The sequence below is a fragment of the Heloderma suspectum genome, chromosome 2 (genome assembly GCF_057233095.1).
Source record: "Heloderma suspectum isolate Gila_16-S chromosome 2, 16-S_ref, whole genome shotgun sequence".
NCBI classification, from domain to species: Eukaryota; Metazoa; Chordata; class Lepidosauria; order Squamata; family Helodermatidae; genus Heloderma; species Heloderma suspectum.
Window position 1 is genome coordinate 362,307,539 of NC_139459.1, and position 17,167 is coordinate 362,324,705.

Here is a 17,167-nt window from a genome sequence, read left to right on the forward strand (position 1 = left end):
GAAGTTTTATAAATGATTAACTCAGATCATTGATAGCATTTCAGTCATAGTATAAGCATTACTTTGCATCAAAGAAACCACATAAGGGAGAAGCACTTTGCATGTTTGGACTGTGGAAAAGCTTCAGCCTGAGCAACCTCAATATACATCGAAGAATATCTCACAGGGGGAAAGCCTGATAAATGCATGGAGTGTGGAAAAGGTTTCAGTGAGAACACACACCTTCAAAGACATCGGAGAATTCACATAGAGAAGAAGCCGTATAAATGCTCAGAGTGTGGGAAATGCTGAAATGAGAGCACATACCTTAAACGACATAGCAGAATTCACACAAGGGAGAAGCCCTACAAATGCTGATCTTATGTAGTAGCAAACACGCCCCTAAAATATCTTGTGGAGGCTGCTTTTCTCTCTCCTTCAGGTGGAATTCAAGGCCCTACCTCATTTCTGATTGTAGTGTTCTTTCCCACTAGGCTACTGGGCATATCAGCCTGGCTTCTTATGAGCTTGCTATTCTAGCTTCTGAGGCTCCTGTCAGGGGCACCCTAGCGGCCTCTTTCAGTCCACTCCAATAGCCAACACAAGACACAGACCACGAGGATTCTTTTCAAGGCTTTAATCCTTTTACAATTTAATGACTCTTTCAGATGCTAATCACCAGCGACTAAGCAATGAACAGCAGAGTAGCCTGTGCTCCGAGTAGGCAGCTGATTCCCATTTGAAGGAGAGTCTCTTGAAGACCCTGAACTTATGGGCTAGGGAGAGATCCTCCTTCTTTCCCTTGGGTCCACAGGAGGCGGCCATTGCTTGCGCTCCAAATGGGCACTACGCCTCCTTTCCACGTCCTCCATCGCTCATCGCTCCCTGCGTCTGCGTCGAGCGTCTAGCAAGCCCCCCTCCTGCACTCTCTCACTGCCAGGGGTCATTATCTATCTCAGGAATGCCAGCAGGAGGAATCTCTGGCAGCTGCTGTGCCTGTGAGGGATGAGCTGGCTCCTCTCCCACAGATTGCTGATCCTCCTCAGAATCAGAACTGCTCTGGGGTTCTAGCAGCTCAGTTTCCACCCTGACAGCTCCCTTCCAAAAAGCTTGTTCCCCTAACATGGGCACCAAGAGACCTTTGTTCCATCAGCTGATGTGGTGGCTGTCTTTGTGGGGTAATTGTTCACCCAACAGGACAAACCCCACGTTATGTTCATTACTTTGAAAAAATGGCCTTTTCCCAGGAATTTTTGTGATAGATTAGTGTTTTATATCTCTCTCGTGTGGTGGCAAATGGAATTAATCTTAAGTAATCTTAACAAGTTTCTTTTGTTTAGAAAGGGGGTACAAGGAAGCACTGTCCTCTTTTTCCTTTGATATTTGAATTGTGCCTGGAATACTTGGTGCATGCAATTAGGCAGAGTAGAGAAATGTATGGGTTTGTGCATGGGCAGGTTGAATATAAAACGGCTTCATGCCCAGATGATTTGTTATTTATTAGTAGGTTAGAGTCTTCTATATGAAATTAATAAGGCTAACTGATAGCTTTGATACGCTTTCAGGTTATACTATCAATTGGTCAAAACCTGAATTAATGCCTGTAGGTATGTGAACTGCCCAGAGAGCTTTGGCTATTGGGTGGTATAGAAATGAAATAAATAAAAATAAATAATAAATAGCTAATATCAAGACACCCAATGTAGTTACTAAATAGCAATTTTGTTTGGTGTCCAGAAGTGATAATGTATCTTGGTATATTGGTATCTAGAGATATTTCTGAAATGATTAAACTGAATTTAAGCATGTTGCTGGCAGAAATACCTTCTTGATTTAGAAGGATGGGCATCACTTAATTAAGGGCACAATCCTATGCATGTTTAGACAGAAAAAAAGCTTCCAACTCCCAGCATGTGTTAGCCAGCCATGCTTGCTGGGGGATGCTGGGAGTTGTAGGCCTTTATTCTATCTAAACATGCATAGGATTGCCCCTTTTAAGTATTTGGGTAAGGTTAACATACTTAATGAACTTGAGCACGCTCCGGGAGAGAGCGGAGGACAGGGAGGCCTTACGTGCTATGGTCCATGGGGTCACAAAGAGTCGGACACAACTTAACGACTGAACAACAACAACAACATACTTAAGATGAATGCTTTGGTGTAGGTAATCTATTTACTGTGTAATATTCCTTTATTCTCCAAACATGTTTTCAAAAATTTTATGTTGCGTTTTGGAAGTGGGGGGTGGTCTCTTTCCCATTTTTCACTTAGGGAGATGCAGTTGCCTACCTGTAGCTCTCTATCACATTGAGCAACATTTGCAATTGTTTGTGTGGGGGGAGTAGCGCATTAGTTTTCTGTACTTGGAAAGGCAAGAAAGAACCACTTTAGCCACAGGCTTGTGGTTGTTCAAGCAGGTTAAACAAAAAGTACATGTCTGTTACCGATATGGGACCTTACCGATATGGGACAAAAACCACATTGTTCGCCCTTCCCAAGCAGACCCGCCTGGCATCTTCACCACCAGGTTAATGCCTTCCTCTTCCAACAGGCATTTAATCTTTGATCTGTGGTTCTTTAAGGTTTAAAGTTTTAGTTTTTTGTATACTTATGTTGGGTTTTTTTATGATTGTAGAACCACCCCAAGGGCATCTGCAACATAGGGTCGTATATAAATTTGCTCAATAGTCATCTTGGTTGCCATCCGTTCTAGCAGGGGTGGAGATCTAACTTGTTTGGACTCTTCACTTCCATCATCTCTGACCATTGATCATGAATGTGTTTAACTGGTAAAGTTCAGGCCAAACTCACTTTTCCACCTTGCTGTCCCATGTGAAGAGCATGGAGTTGCATCAGTGACTTCTTGAAAACATGTAGTTCTCCAGCCATGCCCCTGCATGTGTAGTCACAGCCCTTTAGTACAGGGAGGAATGTAGAAACCATATGGAAGAAATGTGTGTGTGTGTGTGTGTGTGTGAGAGAGAGAGAGAGAGGGATAGTTATAGGTAAGATCCAATTGCTGAGGTAGTCTCCTGGCTTGTAATATTTAAATACATCCAGTATTTAAATATTGTCATCCACTGACAAGATTTTCTTTCAGGATGCATATCATAACATTTGGAAGGGACTTTGGAGGTCATCCATTCGAACCCCTGCTCAATTCAGGAGGCAACTACAGGATCCCTGACAGATGGCCATCCAACCTCTACTTAAATACCTACTAGTATTTCATGGCTCTGTGCTACCTCCAGTATCAGAGGCAGTATGCCTATGTACACGTTACTAGGGAACATGGGCAGGAGGGTGCTGTTGCACTCATGTCCTGCTTGTGGGTTTCCCCTATGAGGGGAAGGTTACAACAGCTGGGATTGTTTAGCTTAGAAAAAAGGAGGGTAAGGGGAGACATAATAGAGGTGTACAAAATTATGCATGGGGTGAAGAAAGTGGATAGGGAGCCTTGTTTCTCCCTCTCCCATAATACTAGAACCCGGGGTCATCCCATGAAGCTGATTGGAGGGAGATTCAAGACAGTTAAAAGGACGGACTGCTTCACACACCGCAGAGTTAAACTATGGAATTTGCTGCCACAGGGTGCAGTGATGGCCACCAATTTGGATGGCTTTAAAAGGGGGTTAGATAAATTCCTGGAAAAGGCTATCAATGGCTACTACTACTGACAGCTACGTGCTGTCTCCAGTACCGGAGGCAGTACGCCGGTGTGCACCAGTTGCTGGGGAACATGGGCAGGAAGTTGCTGTTGCACTCATGTCCTGCTTGTGCGTTTCCTGTGGGCAGCTGGTTGGCCACTGTGTGAACAGAATGCTGGACCAGATGGACCCTTGGCTTGATCCAGCAGGCCTCTTCTTAAGTTCTTATGTTCTCCAGGTATGGCAGCCTACCACCTCTGAGGCACTATGTTGCGCTGTCGAACAGCTTACTGTTAGGAATTTTTCCCAGCTATGCCAAAATTGGCATCCCTGCAATTTCCAACCATTGGTTCCAAGTCCTGCCCTCTGGAGCAACGTCTGCTCCATCTCCCGCATGACAGCCCGTCAGATGTCACACAGAGGCGGGGCCATAGCTGAGTCATTGAGCTCCGCATGCAGAAGGTCCCAGGTTTGATCCCCAGCATCTCCAGGTAGGGCTGGGAAAACTCCTGCCTGAAACCCTGGAGAGCCTCTGCCGGTCAATGTAGGCAACACTAGGTTTGATGGACCAATGGTCTGATGCAGTAGAAGGCAGCTTCCTATGTTCCTAGATATTTGAAGACAGCTATTTTGTCTCTATGAATATGGACTTGAGCACGCTCCGGGAGAGAGCGCAGGACAGGAAGGCCTGGCGTGCTATGGTCCATGGGGTCACGAAGAGTCGGACACGACTGAACAACAACAAATTTTGTCTCTTCTTCAGGCTAAGAGTACCCAGCTCTTTCAACCATTCCTCATAAGACGTGGTTTCACTGTCTTCACATACAAAGCTGCTTTATACTGAGTCAGGGTGGAAGATCTCTATTCTAGCCCAATATTGGGCACTCCCCCAGACAGCAACTCTCCAACGTATCAGGCAGAGAAAGGCTTTTCTCATCCTTCCCAGCTGCACCACTGTTCTCAGATGAACCAAGCCGCAAATGGCGTCTGCTAGCAAGAGGCAATTCTCTTTCTCCCCACCACCCCTCCGCTAGCACCACTCTTATTAAAGCCATGTGTAAATCTTCGGTGTCCAAGACTGGCATCATTTGGATAGGGAAACAGATAACATCACTGCTCTCCCCAGACTTGATTCCATTTCCAGCCTACCCAAGCAGCTGTCTTGAGCGTGTTGCAATGAAAACAAAGAGTGGTATTGTGGCACTCTTAAGAACCAACACATTTATTATGGCACAAACTTTAGTAGACTAGTAGTAGTATACAGCCACATACCTCCATGGGTCTCGAAGAGGAAAATATAAACAGTAGGGTCAAATGGCCACAAGACACACAAAAGTGCAATCTCACTATTCAATTACAGTTTAAAAGAATGCAAAATAAACACAGCGACCACTCACAACAGCAATAAGGTGTGATGATATGATAGTTCTGTTATGCTAAACAACACCTGTAGAGAGACGAAGCCATAATCTCTGTTCAGACCCAAATATGAAGGATCAGTTTTCTTGACAAATTCACGCCAATTTCCTTCTCTGGAGAATGGCAACTTTCAGGTCAGCAGCAGAGCATCGTGGGAGATTAAAATGTTCTCATGCTCACGTAAAACTTTTTGAATTCAATGTATCGTGAGCAGTCACTACAACAGAACCTTTCCTTGGAAAGTGCACAAGGTCGTGCTTCTTAGATGTAGCTTGAGTATGGTTTGTGAAAAACTTCAATAAGGTCGTGGAGCGCAACCAGTCTTTCTGGTGCAGCTCCGGAGCACGAGTAATCTGTCGGCTGGGGTGCAGTAAAAGTGGCAGGTGGCTGGATATATGTATGGGAGATGTACACAGGCAGGCCTTTAATTGCTGGTGCACACAACTGAGTGTCAGCTGGGCATGGGGAGGAAAATGGCAATGCTGAGGCACCTCTTTATCTTTTCTCATGCATGAATCTACACTCACCCAGGATGGAGCTTGCCCTGTTACCAAAAAAAGAGAGGTCTTTCTTTAATATTTCTTCTTGGTTCCATAAAGGGTGGTCACACTTCTCCACAGCAGACTGTCCCCTCTATAGCATTGACCCAATATTATCTGAGCCCTTTCTTTGTCTAACGGTGCAATCCTATGCGTGTTTAGACAGAAATAAAGCCTACAACTCCCAGCATGCCCCAGCCAGCATGGGGAACATGCATAGGATTGCACTCTAAACATCTTTTTCCTTTGAAGACCTTGTGCATATGCCCCTTCTCCAGAATGAGAATGCACACTCCTTTGTGGGGTGGGGGGTTTAACATTAAAAATGTAGGTGAAGCAGCTTCCCCAAAGAACAAGACCCACCACCCCAATTCTGGTTTTAGGTACTGCTGCTAGGGAGGCCATAATGTTATGTGGGACAAGTCTCCTATTCACCTGACAGACCGTTTGTGAAACTCAAGAGTAAAAATAGCATTGCAAGATTCCTCTCTGAGTGATGCAAAGGAGGTGGGAGCTTAGACAGAAAAGGGGCCAGAAGGACTACTTGAAGTTGGTTAGATATATCTTTCTGGCTATATCTTTCTGTGGTGGTGGTGGTGGTGAATAATCATAAATAATATGTATTTGATGACTTTCTCTAAAAAAAAAAAAAAAAGACTACAGGCAACTTATTAAAAAAATTAAACATACCAAATTTAAAACTGCTAAAATAAATATCCACTAAAATACATCCATCAAACAACTAATATATCAATGACAACCATAAACAATTCAGGAATAAAGGAAAGTCTTAACCTAGCGCATGAAAAATGAGGATGTTGGCGCCAGGTGGGCCTCGCTGGGAGAGGATTCCTGGGGGGGGGGGCACTGAAAAGTCCCTTGCCACCCTCCAAATCTCCCTCAGAGAAGGCCCTCAGATGTTGACTGTGGAGTGTGGGTAGGCTCAATGGTGAGTTTGCTGCTTAAACAAGCAGTAGGTGCTCTCTCAAAAGCTAGGAAACAACTGGAAGGTCCAGGACAATTCTTCTCACCACTTGGGGGATTGGAGCTTGTGCAACAATAATATGGAAACACATTATTTCTCATCATGGAAGCTACTAGATAGAAATCTGCAATTTATTACCAGTTTCTGGTTATAGAGTCAGGTGGCAGCTACCTGTTCTACCCCATGTTCTCCAGTTTCTGGTTATAGAGTCAGGTGGCAGCTACCTGTTCTACCCCATGTTCTCCCCCATGTTCCCCAGTTTCTGGTTATAGAGTCACACCCCATGTTCTCAGGTGGAGGCTAGAAAGCCAAGCAATGGCGAGGGAAGGAAGGAAGGAGGAGGTCTGAGGATGCCACAGGCAATATTAGAAAAAGGAGCCTTGTTGGGGCTGCCTGTGAAGGCCGCTGGCATTGTGGTAACTGGTATGGCCTGTCGGGGCACCCATCTGCTCCCCATCGAGAGGCATCCAAAAGATGCCAGAAGTCCCTCGTGATCTCTCATCCAAATGGAAACTAAAGCCTGTAGAGTGCAGAAGTAGGAAGGCCCCTAGAGCATAATGGAATGATGGTGCTGAATTACAGCCTTCCCCAAGCCCAACCTGGTGCCCTCCAAGTAGTTGGACTCCCAAGTCCCATCAACTCCAGGCAGCATGGCCAATGTTGCCAGGAGTTGATGGAAGATCTCCAGATGTTCTGGACTTCAACTCCCAGAAGGCCCTGCCTCCATGGCCAATGGTCAGGAATGCCGGGAGCTGGAATTCAAAACATTTGGAGATCTATTTTCTCCCCACCCTTGCTCTAGAGTAGTCTTCCCCAACCTGGCACCTTCCAGCATGGCTAACGGCTTGGGAAGTCCAACACATCTGGAGGGTACGAGGTTGAGGAAGACTGCCATATCCAATGCCACTGACTGATAGAGCCAATTCAAACACTGATGGATATGAAAGCGATTCACAGATTTGTTACATTTCCTTCTTTTGAAGTGGCAGATTTATCCAGGAATCTACCCCTGTGACAGTGAGGACTCATTTTGACAGAAGGCGGCAAAATTTACTCATCAGAAGAAACCAGGCGACAGCTTAATCTCAAGACGGGTGAAGTGCCATATAAGACGCTGGTTCCAATGGAAATATGTTTCTCTCCCTCACATGTATTTGCACACTAATAAGAGTTTTTGCCACATCACTCATACAGTTTGTACTTTATGTGGATTCTTTATCCGCTATTACTGCCCGTTTGCTTAGAAAAACTCCGGTGATTTAACATGAATCTCTATCTTCCACCTCAAGTTCTTTCCCTAATCCAATCACTTTTAGCATTCACAGGAGTCTCTCCTGTTTTACCTTTTTTAGATAGATAGATAGATAGATAGATAGATGATGTATATTGTGAGATAAGCCTCTTGCCACATTTATATGGTGTCTCCCTTTGTGTGGAGTCTCAAATGATAAGCCAGGTTATAGCTACGACTGAAGCACTTTCCACACACTGAGCATTTATATGGTTTCTCTCCCGTGTGGATTCTCCGATGACAAACAAGGTCTGTCCTCTGGCTGAACCTCTTCCCACAGTCTGAGCATTCGTATGGCCGCTCTCCTGTGTGCACTCGTTGGTGTTTGTAAAGCGTAGAGCTCTGGTTAAAGCACCTTCCACACTTCGAACATTCAAATGGTTTGTCTCCCGTATGGACTCTTTGATGTTGCATAAGGGTATAGTTACGACTGAACATTTTTCCACACATTGAACATATCCACCACTTCTCCCCTGTGCACACAATCTGATGCCTAATAAGGTTGTCGTGCCGACTGAAGCTCTTCCCACAAGCAGAGCACTTCCACTGCTCCCCGGCATGAACTCTTTGGTGTCTATTCAAGTGGCACCTCTGACTGAAGTCCTTTCCGCACTCGGAGCATTTCCACTTCTTCTCACCTGTGTGTACTCTTTGATGTCTAATAAGGTTGTCGCGCCGACCAAAGCTCTTTCCACAGTCAGAGCACTGCATTGGTGCCTCCCCCTGGTGAATTCTTTGATGTCTTCTCAAGTGTGATTTCTTAGCCAAGCCTTTGGCAGACAGAGGGCCGGCTGGCCTTTTCTTTCCTTCCCGATATTCTTGTTGGACTGAAATGTCAAGGAAGTCGGAGCCTTCAGGCAATGTGAATTCCTTCCTCCACCTCTGCTCTCCTGCTTCAGTTTCCCTTCTCTGCTGTTCGGTATTGCTCTCGTTCTCCCCCGCTTCGCCTGCTAGAATAGAGAAAGGAATGAAGCCCCAAATCAGGGGACAAACCCAATTAACAGGACAGATTTGGTGGGGAGCAAATGCTGCCACACATGTATTTATTTCATTTATTATTATTTCTTTACAAGTATTTATAAACTGCTTAAATCTCCAGATTTAAAGCGCTGGACACAAATAATAAAAACATTATTATTTGTGTCCAGCGCTTTAGTATATAAAAACATAAAAATAAAAAAACTGATACACTGAATCAATATACCATATCTACACATCCATAAGAGTAAAATACATGGTTGGCTACTCTGGGAAGGCTGGCATAATTACATGCATCTTCAACATGCACCTAAGAATTGTCGTTAGAATAAGAATTGTTGGCGCATGTCTAATCTCAAGGGGTATTCACATAACGGAATAATACATATTACATAGGTTCTATTTATTGCCATTATTTATAAGAATAGAAAAGTCCTCAATAAAACACTTCACAAGTGTTTTACAATGTGCTGTGCTTGGTGTGTTAAATGTGGGGCAGCCTTTGAAGACAGTTCAGAAACTGCAGTTAGCAATCCTGTAGCTATATTTTCAACTAACTGGGACTGGGCATTATCGTCACATTACACCAGCCTTCACCAATGTCCTGGCAAACACCCTGCCCACTCCCCCCAACCCCCCACAAATCCATTGTCCAGTTCTGCTGGAAAACATGGCATTCATCCTGTACCCTCCTCCTTTTTGGGGTGCCATTGTGACAAACAGATCTAGCACTGCAACATCATTCCATTTATTGCCTTCTTTATCCTTGTCCTTTCTTCCACCCACCCCCAGCAGAAACTGAAAACATTTTTTTTAAATCTTGTGTGAAACTTGACAGAGCAACTGCTGGGAGGGGGTCAAGCCACCTGTGTGAGGCTGCAGTTACAGTCTTGGAGGTGGGGGGCACACAGAGACAATGGGCTGCAGATTGTGCACCCCAGTTTAGAGTTTTATAAGTTTAGGGTTTTATAAGAACCAGCACCTTGAATGAGGCTTGGAAACAAACTGGAACCCTGCATAATTGATGTAAAGCCAGTGTAATATGTTCTACAAAGCACATACCAGAAAGCAATCTGGCTGCAGCATTTTGCACCAACTGCTATTCCTGAACACTCTTCAAGGGCAGCCCCACATAGAGTGTGTTGCAGTAATCTAACATGCTTTTTCTTCTTGAGGTTCTGACACTTCTCTTTATAGAATTTGAATGCTGCTGCTTTTATTCTACAGTATTTTAATGTTTCCATTGTACCTTTCATTCAATATTGTAATGGAATTTATTTGAAGCGTAGATATAAATTTCTAAAATTATACATGAATGAATAATTTAATGAATAAAGGAAATAGGGAACCTTACCCAGAGAGGCCAGATTCCCATAATTCTCCTCCATGACATCCCTGTGCAGAGCTCTCTGGTATGGATCCAGCAGAGCCCACTCCTCTTCTGTGAAATGCACAGCCACCTCCTCCAAAGTCACTGAACCCTGAAAGAATGTTTATTCATAAGAACATAAAAGCTGTGCTGGATCAGACCAAGGGTCCATCTAGTCCAGCATTCTGTTCACACAGTGGCCAACCAGCTGTTGACTGGGAACCCACAAGCAGGATACGAGTGCGACAGCACCCTCCTGCCCATGTTCCCCAGCAACTGGTGCACACCGGCATACTGCCTCTGGTGCTGAAGGTAGCATATAGCCATCAGGACTAGTAGCCATTGATAGCCTTCTCCTCCAGGAATTTGTCCAACTCCCTTTTAAAGCCATCCAAATTGGTGGCCATCACTGCACCCTGTGGCAGCAAATTCCATAGTTTAACTGCACTGTCTGAAGAAATCTGTCCTTTTATCTGTCCTGAATCTCCCTCCAATCAGCTTCATGGGATGACCCCGGGTTCTAGTATTATGGGAGAAGGAGAAACAAGGCTCCCTATCCACTTTCTTCACCCCATGCATAATTCTGTACACCTCTATTATGTCTCCCCTTACCCTCCTTTTTTCTAAGCTAAACAATCCCAGCTGTTGTAACCTTCCCTCATAGGGGAGTTACTCCAGCCCCTTGATAAATTTTGAGAGCAATCCTATGGCCGCTAGACAGTGGCTAGACAGCCATAGGAGTGTTCGGTTCTGGGAACCGACCTCAGAGCACTGCCTCCCCACCCCACCCCCACAGCCTCCTAAGAGGCACGGTGCGCCCCAGGCTCCGCGCTCGGAAGAGCAGCACGGAGCAGGGCAAAAAAGGGTGTTCCTGGGGGCAGGGAGGGGAGCATGGAAGTGCCGGTTCGCCGCTTCCTATGCACTGCCTGGCCTTCCTCACCCCCCCCTCCACCACTCCAAAGTCCTACAGCTAGACAGCTGAAATAGGCCGTCTAGCCACGAGTTCGGAGGCGGCCAACTATCTGCACAGGATTGCAGCCTTAGGTGCCCTTTTCTGCACTGTTTCCAGCTCTACAATACCTTTTTTTAGGTGTGGTGACCAGAACTCTACACAGTATTCCAAGTGTGGTCACACCATAGATTTGTATAAGGGCAGTACAATACTGGCAGTTTTATTTTCAGTGCCTTTTCTACTTATGCCTAACATGGAGTTTGCCTTTTTCTTTCTTTTTTTTACAGCGGCATTACCTGTTTTCCCTGACAGGCAATGTGACAGTGCAAAATGGCAGCCAGGTTAAGGTGGCTGAAGGTTCTCCTGCAGGATCCAAACGTTCCAGAGTGGCACTCAGAGCCTTCCCAGTGGAACAGCTTTGACAGAAGCCGAAGGAGAGAGGCCTAGCAAGCTGTGCAGGGCACAGAGAGGCCCAGGCTGTTCCGTGCTTATCTGTCCACTTGTTCTGCTCCTACCTCATTCTGCTGTACGGGAACTGCTTCCTCTCCAGCATGAAGAGAAGGCCTGGAACGAATTGCCGCTGTTGTTCCATTGCCTGTGAGGGAGAGGAAGGAAGGAGGTGGCGGTAAGACGCGTGATCCTATTAGCTGCCTGGCCCAGTTCAAGATGTGACCACACTTGGAATATTGTGTACAGTTCTGGCCACCACGCCTCAGAAAGGATAGTATAGAGTTGGTAAAGGTGCAGAAAAGGACAACCAAGATGATAAAGGGGCTGAAGCAATTTCCCTATGAGGAAAAGGTTACAATGTTTGGAGCAATTTAGGTTTTATTACTGGCATGGTATTATATGCTATTATTATCTTAGACTGCAATCCTATGGGTTGCGCCCCCGTTAGACAGACGCCTCCAAACTCAGAGGCTTCCATGTATCTGATGCTTTGCTGGGCTGCTGCCCACAGGGGAGAAGAAGCAACAGAGGTGATTTTTGCCTCTCTGTCCTTTTTTCGTTCTTTTTCCTCTAGACAGGCCTCTGAGCCCATCTAGCAGAGGCACACTGGCAGGGGCGGCACCAGAGCTAGAGAGATCATAAAAGGTGTCCCCAACCAGTCGTGTCCGACTCTAGGGTGCGGTGCTTATCCCAGTTTCTAAGCCGAAGAGCCAGCGCTGTCCGAAGACGCTTCCGTGGTCATGTGGCCGGCATGACTGAACACCGAGGTGCACGGAACGCTGTCACCTTTCCCGCCGAGGCGGTACCTATTTATCTACTTGCAATTTCTTGCTTTCGAACTGCTAGGTTGGCAGAAGCTGGGACTGAAGACGGGAGCTCACTCCATCACGCAGCACTCGGGTCTCGAACTGCTGACCTGCCAACCTTCCAGTCTGCAGTTCAGCGTCTTAACCACTAAGCCACCGCGGCCCCTTCAGAGAGATCATAGGATTTCTTATATCCTGACGGCTCCTCTCCTTTCCCCTCCCTGCCCACCGGAACACCCCCTTTTGACCTCTCTGAGGTCCCCTGAGGCTGCTTTTGCGACCTCAGAAAGCGGCCATCAGGGTTACTTCCACAGCAGCTGTGAGGGGGCAGTGGAGGGGCGAGGGATCAGATTTTGGAGTCCCCCCCCCCCCCGAAGTCACAGCAGTATCTATGGCTTCAAGAGGGGGACTCCGAAAAATCCTGTAAGATTTTTCCTATAAATCCTATGGTCTTCCGAAACCACAGGATTGCTCTTTGAAGTCATTGAAGAATCCTGTACAGTTGTTCATTTAGTGGGATTTTTTCCTTAACTCTGTTTCTGATCTTAGTCACACTTGGTAAGGAACATCTGCTTTTTGTGCTTTGTACATTCAAGAGACTGACATCAAGTTGGAAGATTAGGAGAAACATCCTAATGGTACAAGATGTTCAACAGTCTGCCAGACTGCTGTTGAAGGGGTGGAAGGGGGTGGGCTCTCCTTTAATGGGGGGGGGCATTTAAATAGAGGCTGGATGGCCATTTGTCAGGGATGCTGAAGTTGCAAGAGTGCTGAACTGACTAAGACCAGATGACCTTCAAGGTCAGTTCCAACTCTATAATTCAATGAAATAAGCTCCCTTTATCCCTTACCCAGTGAAGGAGCACTTCCATCATTGTTCTGCATGTTCCCCCCGAACAGTGGCCTCTGTCTGATGTCCAAAAAGTCCTTCCTTGCCCCGGGGAAATCAGGGGCCACCTCCAACAGCCACATCTGCACCTGAAACAGAAGTGGGGACCCCAGGCACAGAACGGGGAGAGGGATTAGGAATAGTGCAGGCAATCAAGGTGAGTGAAACACCCCTTCCTGGAATGGCTACAAAAAAACCCCCTTGGATAAATAGTGGAGGGTTTTGTTATTTTTTGCTCATACCATTGGCCCTGTGGTGCTGGCAGGATAAAACACTCTCACCTGCAAATCTTCCTGCTGCTTGTCCTCTGCCTGGCTCAGGAGGAAACCTTCTGCCAGGGCCACCGCCTGGGAACTGGTCTCCGCTCCACACTCCCTGACCCAGCTCTCCATCTCTGGGGGCAGGACAGTCAGGAACTGCTCCAGGATCACCAGGTCCAGCATCTGAGCCTTCGTGTGACTTTCTGGCTTCAGCCACTGATGGCAAAGGTCGTGGAGTCGGCTGCAAACCTCTCGGGGGCCGTTGGCCTCCTGGTAGCAAATCTCCCTGAATCGCTGATGCTGTATGTCTGAACTGATGCTTTCCCCCTCCGGGATTGCCCCACTACTCCCAGCCTGGATGAGATGCAGCCCAATTCCTGCCTCAGTGTCAGCTGAGTCTTGCTCTTCCATCTTTGACCTCTATTCCCAACTCAGCCTCCAACAAGATTCGAAGGATCTCCTTGCTCTGCTGACAATTTCTTTCTTGAGACAAGGAGTGCCGGAATCTGGAGTGAGGAGGAGACCACATCTTTCAAAGGACTCGGGTCATTCTGGATGCAAGTGTTACATGCCCCAAGCAGGAAGATCCTTTGCAAAAAGCAATGGATGATTCTGGGGCTTTTCCCTGTAAAGAACACAGATAAACTCCAAGATACTAGCAATGTGTGTAGGTGGGGGAAGGCAGGGAGTTCCTCCTCCTAGGAGGCACAGACCCAAACCTTCAACTGGCACACAGCCAGACAAGCCAATGAATACACTGAACCAAACCAAGCAATGCCCCCATCCCTACAGCATCTGTGCCTGCTTCACCCTCTCACTCCCTGCAAAGCCTTCTCCCAAACCCCTTCTGCTTTCCCAGCCCTACCCTACAAATGCATGCCAGTTTGCAGCCCAGTGTATCTGAGTCCTGGCCGCAGCGAGGTAGGGCCGGGACCTCCTGGCTTAGCACAGAGGAGGGAAGAACGCAGCTCTCCACTATGTGGGTGTCGTGGAGGAGTTCCAGATGGGTCAGCCGCTCAGCCCACCTCCCTTTGGGGTGAAGCTTGGAGAGGGGAGCTGGGGCGGGAAGGCAAGCACCACAAGCTCCCTCTCTCCCCCCCTTGCTGCCCCCACTCATTGTCTGGGGGATTCTTCCAAAACCCACTCCCCACTTCCCTGCCTGCCATCGCCCACCGCCCTGCCCTCGCACTCCCCTCCCGGGGCCTCCCCTGAACCCTAATGCACTCACCAGACCCCTTGCAGGAGGAAGCGGGAGGGGGCTACTGATGCTACTGGAACAGGAACAGCCTGGCCTGGCTCTTTGACTTAATGCCCAGTTCCCAACCCTTCCTTCCCATCATGCAGTTCCTTCCCACCCACCCTCCTTTCCTCCAGCGCACTTCTGCACTCACCAGAACCCTGGGAGAAGGGGGGGGGGAAGCAGGAAGTGAGTGTTTCAGGGCTTCTCTAGGCACCCGGACTCTCTCCCTTTAACCCTGAAATCCACCCCCACCCCGTTTTCCCTTTTCGAAGACAGAGCACGCAGCCAGCCTTCCCCAACGTTAGGTCGCCCCATGATGTTAGATTGCAACTCCCACTAGCCCCAGCCAGCATGGCCAGTGGCGAGGGATGATGGGAGTCGTAGTCCAACAACATCTAGGGAGCCCAACGCTGGGGAAGGCTGCCTAAGCGTTACAAGCTGCATTCCTAGGGAGTCCTGGGGGAGGTCGTTTCCTCTGTACCCCCAATTCCTTGGGAGGGGTCTAGGGAATAGAAAGGGGGTCTAAGTAGCCTTCTCTCTGCCCTGGCAGCTCCTGCGAGGGCCTGCTGAGTGCGCTTGGCTTCTGCTTCGTGTTCCCTGCGCAAGGAAGGCGAAGCAGGGCTGGGCACTCAGCCGGCACTTGCAGATGGGGCATTGCCTACCTCTGATGCACAGTAGATGTCCATGCATACCTCTTGGGGCATGCTGGAAGCACAAAGTGAACAGCTCCTACTGCCGTCGTTATTTTTCTAAAAATGTAAATATAAACGGAGTGCCTACTATTGACCTGTAAATATTTTTCGACATGGCAAGTGTATTTTTAAAAATCCAAGTAATGCTTTTGTTTGAATAAGGGTTCAATCAGAGAAAATCCAGTTGGAATGGATGTAACTCACTCCCAACTGGTAATGAACTAGCTAACCAAAATGATCCCTGGGCCAGTCAGTCTCCCTCAGCATAACCTCCCTGACAGAACTGTTATGAAGATAAAATGGAGGTGTGGGACCATGTAAACCAGCCAAGCACCTTGAGGGAAGGGTGAAATATAAATGAACTAAGGGTGCAATCCTATGCATGTTTAGACAGAAAAAAGTCCTACAACTCCCAGCATTCCCCTTGCTGTCTAAACATGCATATGACTGAGCCCTAAGAGAGGAAAGGGAAACTGAGGCTTAAATTCTAGACATATTTAGTGGGGCGTAATCTCCATTAAACACAATGGGACTTACTTTAGAGTATTGTGGGGGAAACTGTGGGGAACCAGAATGGAATGAGAACCACCCCCACCCAAAGGATGAGGCTGGTGGTCAGTGTATCTGAAATCACACTTTATTACCGGAACGTGTATACACAGATAGCCTGCAAAGGAACTACAATTTGGGAACAGGTTACATGGGTTTTTAAAGGAAGACAAAGTACATAGCAAAAATATGAAGAGAAAGACTTTAGCCAATTAAAAGCTTACATATGTTATCTATGTTGTTGTTGTTTATTTGGTCAGTCACTTCTGACTCTTCGTGACTTCATGGACCAGCCCATGCCAGAGCTTCCTGTCGGGCGTTCCCACCCCCAGCTCTGCCAAGGTCGAGTCCGTCACCTCCAGAATATCATCCATCCATCTTGCCCTTGGTTGGCCCCTCTTCCTTTTGCCTTCCACTCTCCCTAGCATCAGCATCTTCTCCAGGGTGTCCTGTCTTCTCATTATGTGGCCAAAGTACTTCAGTTTTGCCTTTAATATCCTTCCCTCAACTGAGCAGTCTGGCTTTATTTCCTGGAATATGGACTGGTTTGATCTTCTTGCAGTCCAAGGCACTCTCAGAATTTCCCTCCAGCACCACAGTTCAAAAGCATCTATCTTCCTTCGCTCAGCCTTCCTTATGGTCCTGCTCTCGCAGCCGTAGGTTACTACAGGGAATACCATTGCTTTAACTATGCAGACCTTTGTTGTCAGTGTGATGTCTCTGCTCTTAACTATTTTATCAAGATTTGTCATTGCTGTCCTATCCAATCACATTAGATTTCGGGGTGCTCACATATGCATCAGTGCTCCCTAACCATGACTATACCCCTAAACACAGCTGGGGCACAATGATCTGCGAATTCCTCCTGCCAGGCAGAACCTTATCTCAATAGGGAATGGGTTTTTGCCTCCCCACTGCCCATGAGTTAGGAGTTGGAGCCTGCTTTCTCTGTGTGCAGGAATGTTTATTCTACCCTCTCACCCAGTTCTTTGTGTCTTGTTTTCTTCAGATACTCCCTTACAATATTCTCTGTATTTTTCCCTCTTGGAGACTTTGCTTCAGGCCTTATACAGGCTTTTTCTCCCACAGTTATGTATCTTGTGAAAAAGGAATTGGGGTCCT

At 47.1% G+C, this 17,167-nt stretch overlaps 1 protein-coding gene across 2 annotated transcripts; it reads right to left on the reverse strand.

The window, feature by feature from the left end:
- Positions 1 to 7,922: 7,922 nt before the first annotated feature.
- On the reverse strand, positions 7,923 to 14,964 carry LOC146355671 (zinc finger protein 213-like). 2 transcript variants are annotated; one of them, XM_084830952.1, is made up of 6 exons: positions 14,793 to 14,964; positions 13,586 to 14,189; positions 13,267 to 13,393; positions 11,675 to 11,754; positions 10,193 to 10,319; positions 7,923 to 8,810 (listed from the first exon to the last, which is right to left on the reverse strand). In XM_084830952.1, exons 2-6 carry the CDS (start codon positions 13,973 to 13,975, stop codon positions 7,981 to 7,983), a joined length of 1,554 nt encoding a protein of 517 aa, XP_084687078.1. In that variant the 5' UTR covers positions 13,976 to 14,189; positions 14,793 to 14,964; the 3' UTR covers positions 7,923 to 7,980. The 2 variants fall into 2 exon arrangements, with proteins under 2 accessions (XP_084687078.1, XP_084687079.1); XM_084830953.1 differs by having other exon boundaries at positions 7,923 to 8,807; positions 14,793 to 14,941.
- Between the last annotated feature and the right edge of the window lie 2,203 nt (positions 14,965 to 17,167).

Excerpts from the sequence above, each read along its gene's own strand:
- LOC146355671 (XM_084830952.1), bottom strand. The coding sequence starts at position 13,975 with ATGGAAGAGCAAGACTCAGCTGACACTGAGGCAGGAATTGGGCTGCAT. Across the intron at positions 10,320-11,674 it reads TTCCCGTACAGCAGAATGAG|GGTTCAGTGACTTTGGAGGA; the intron begins GTAGGAGCAGAA and ends ACATTCTTTCAG. Across the intron at positions 8,811-10,192 it reads TGGGAATCTGGCCTCTCTGG|CAGGCGAAGCGGGGGAGAAC; the intron begins GTAAGGTTCCCT and ends TCTCTATTCTAG.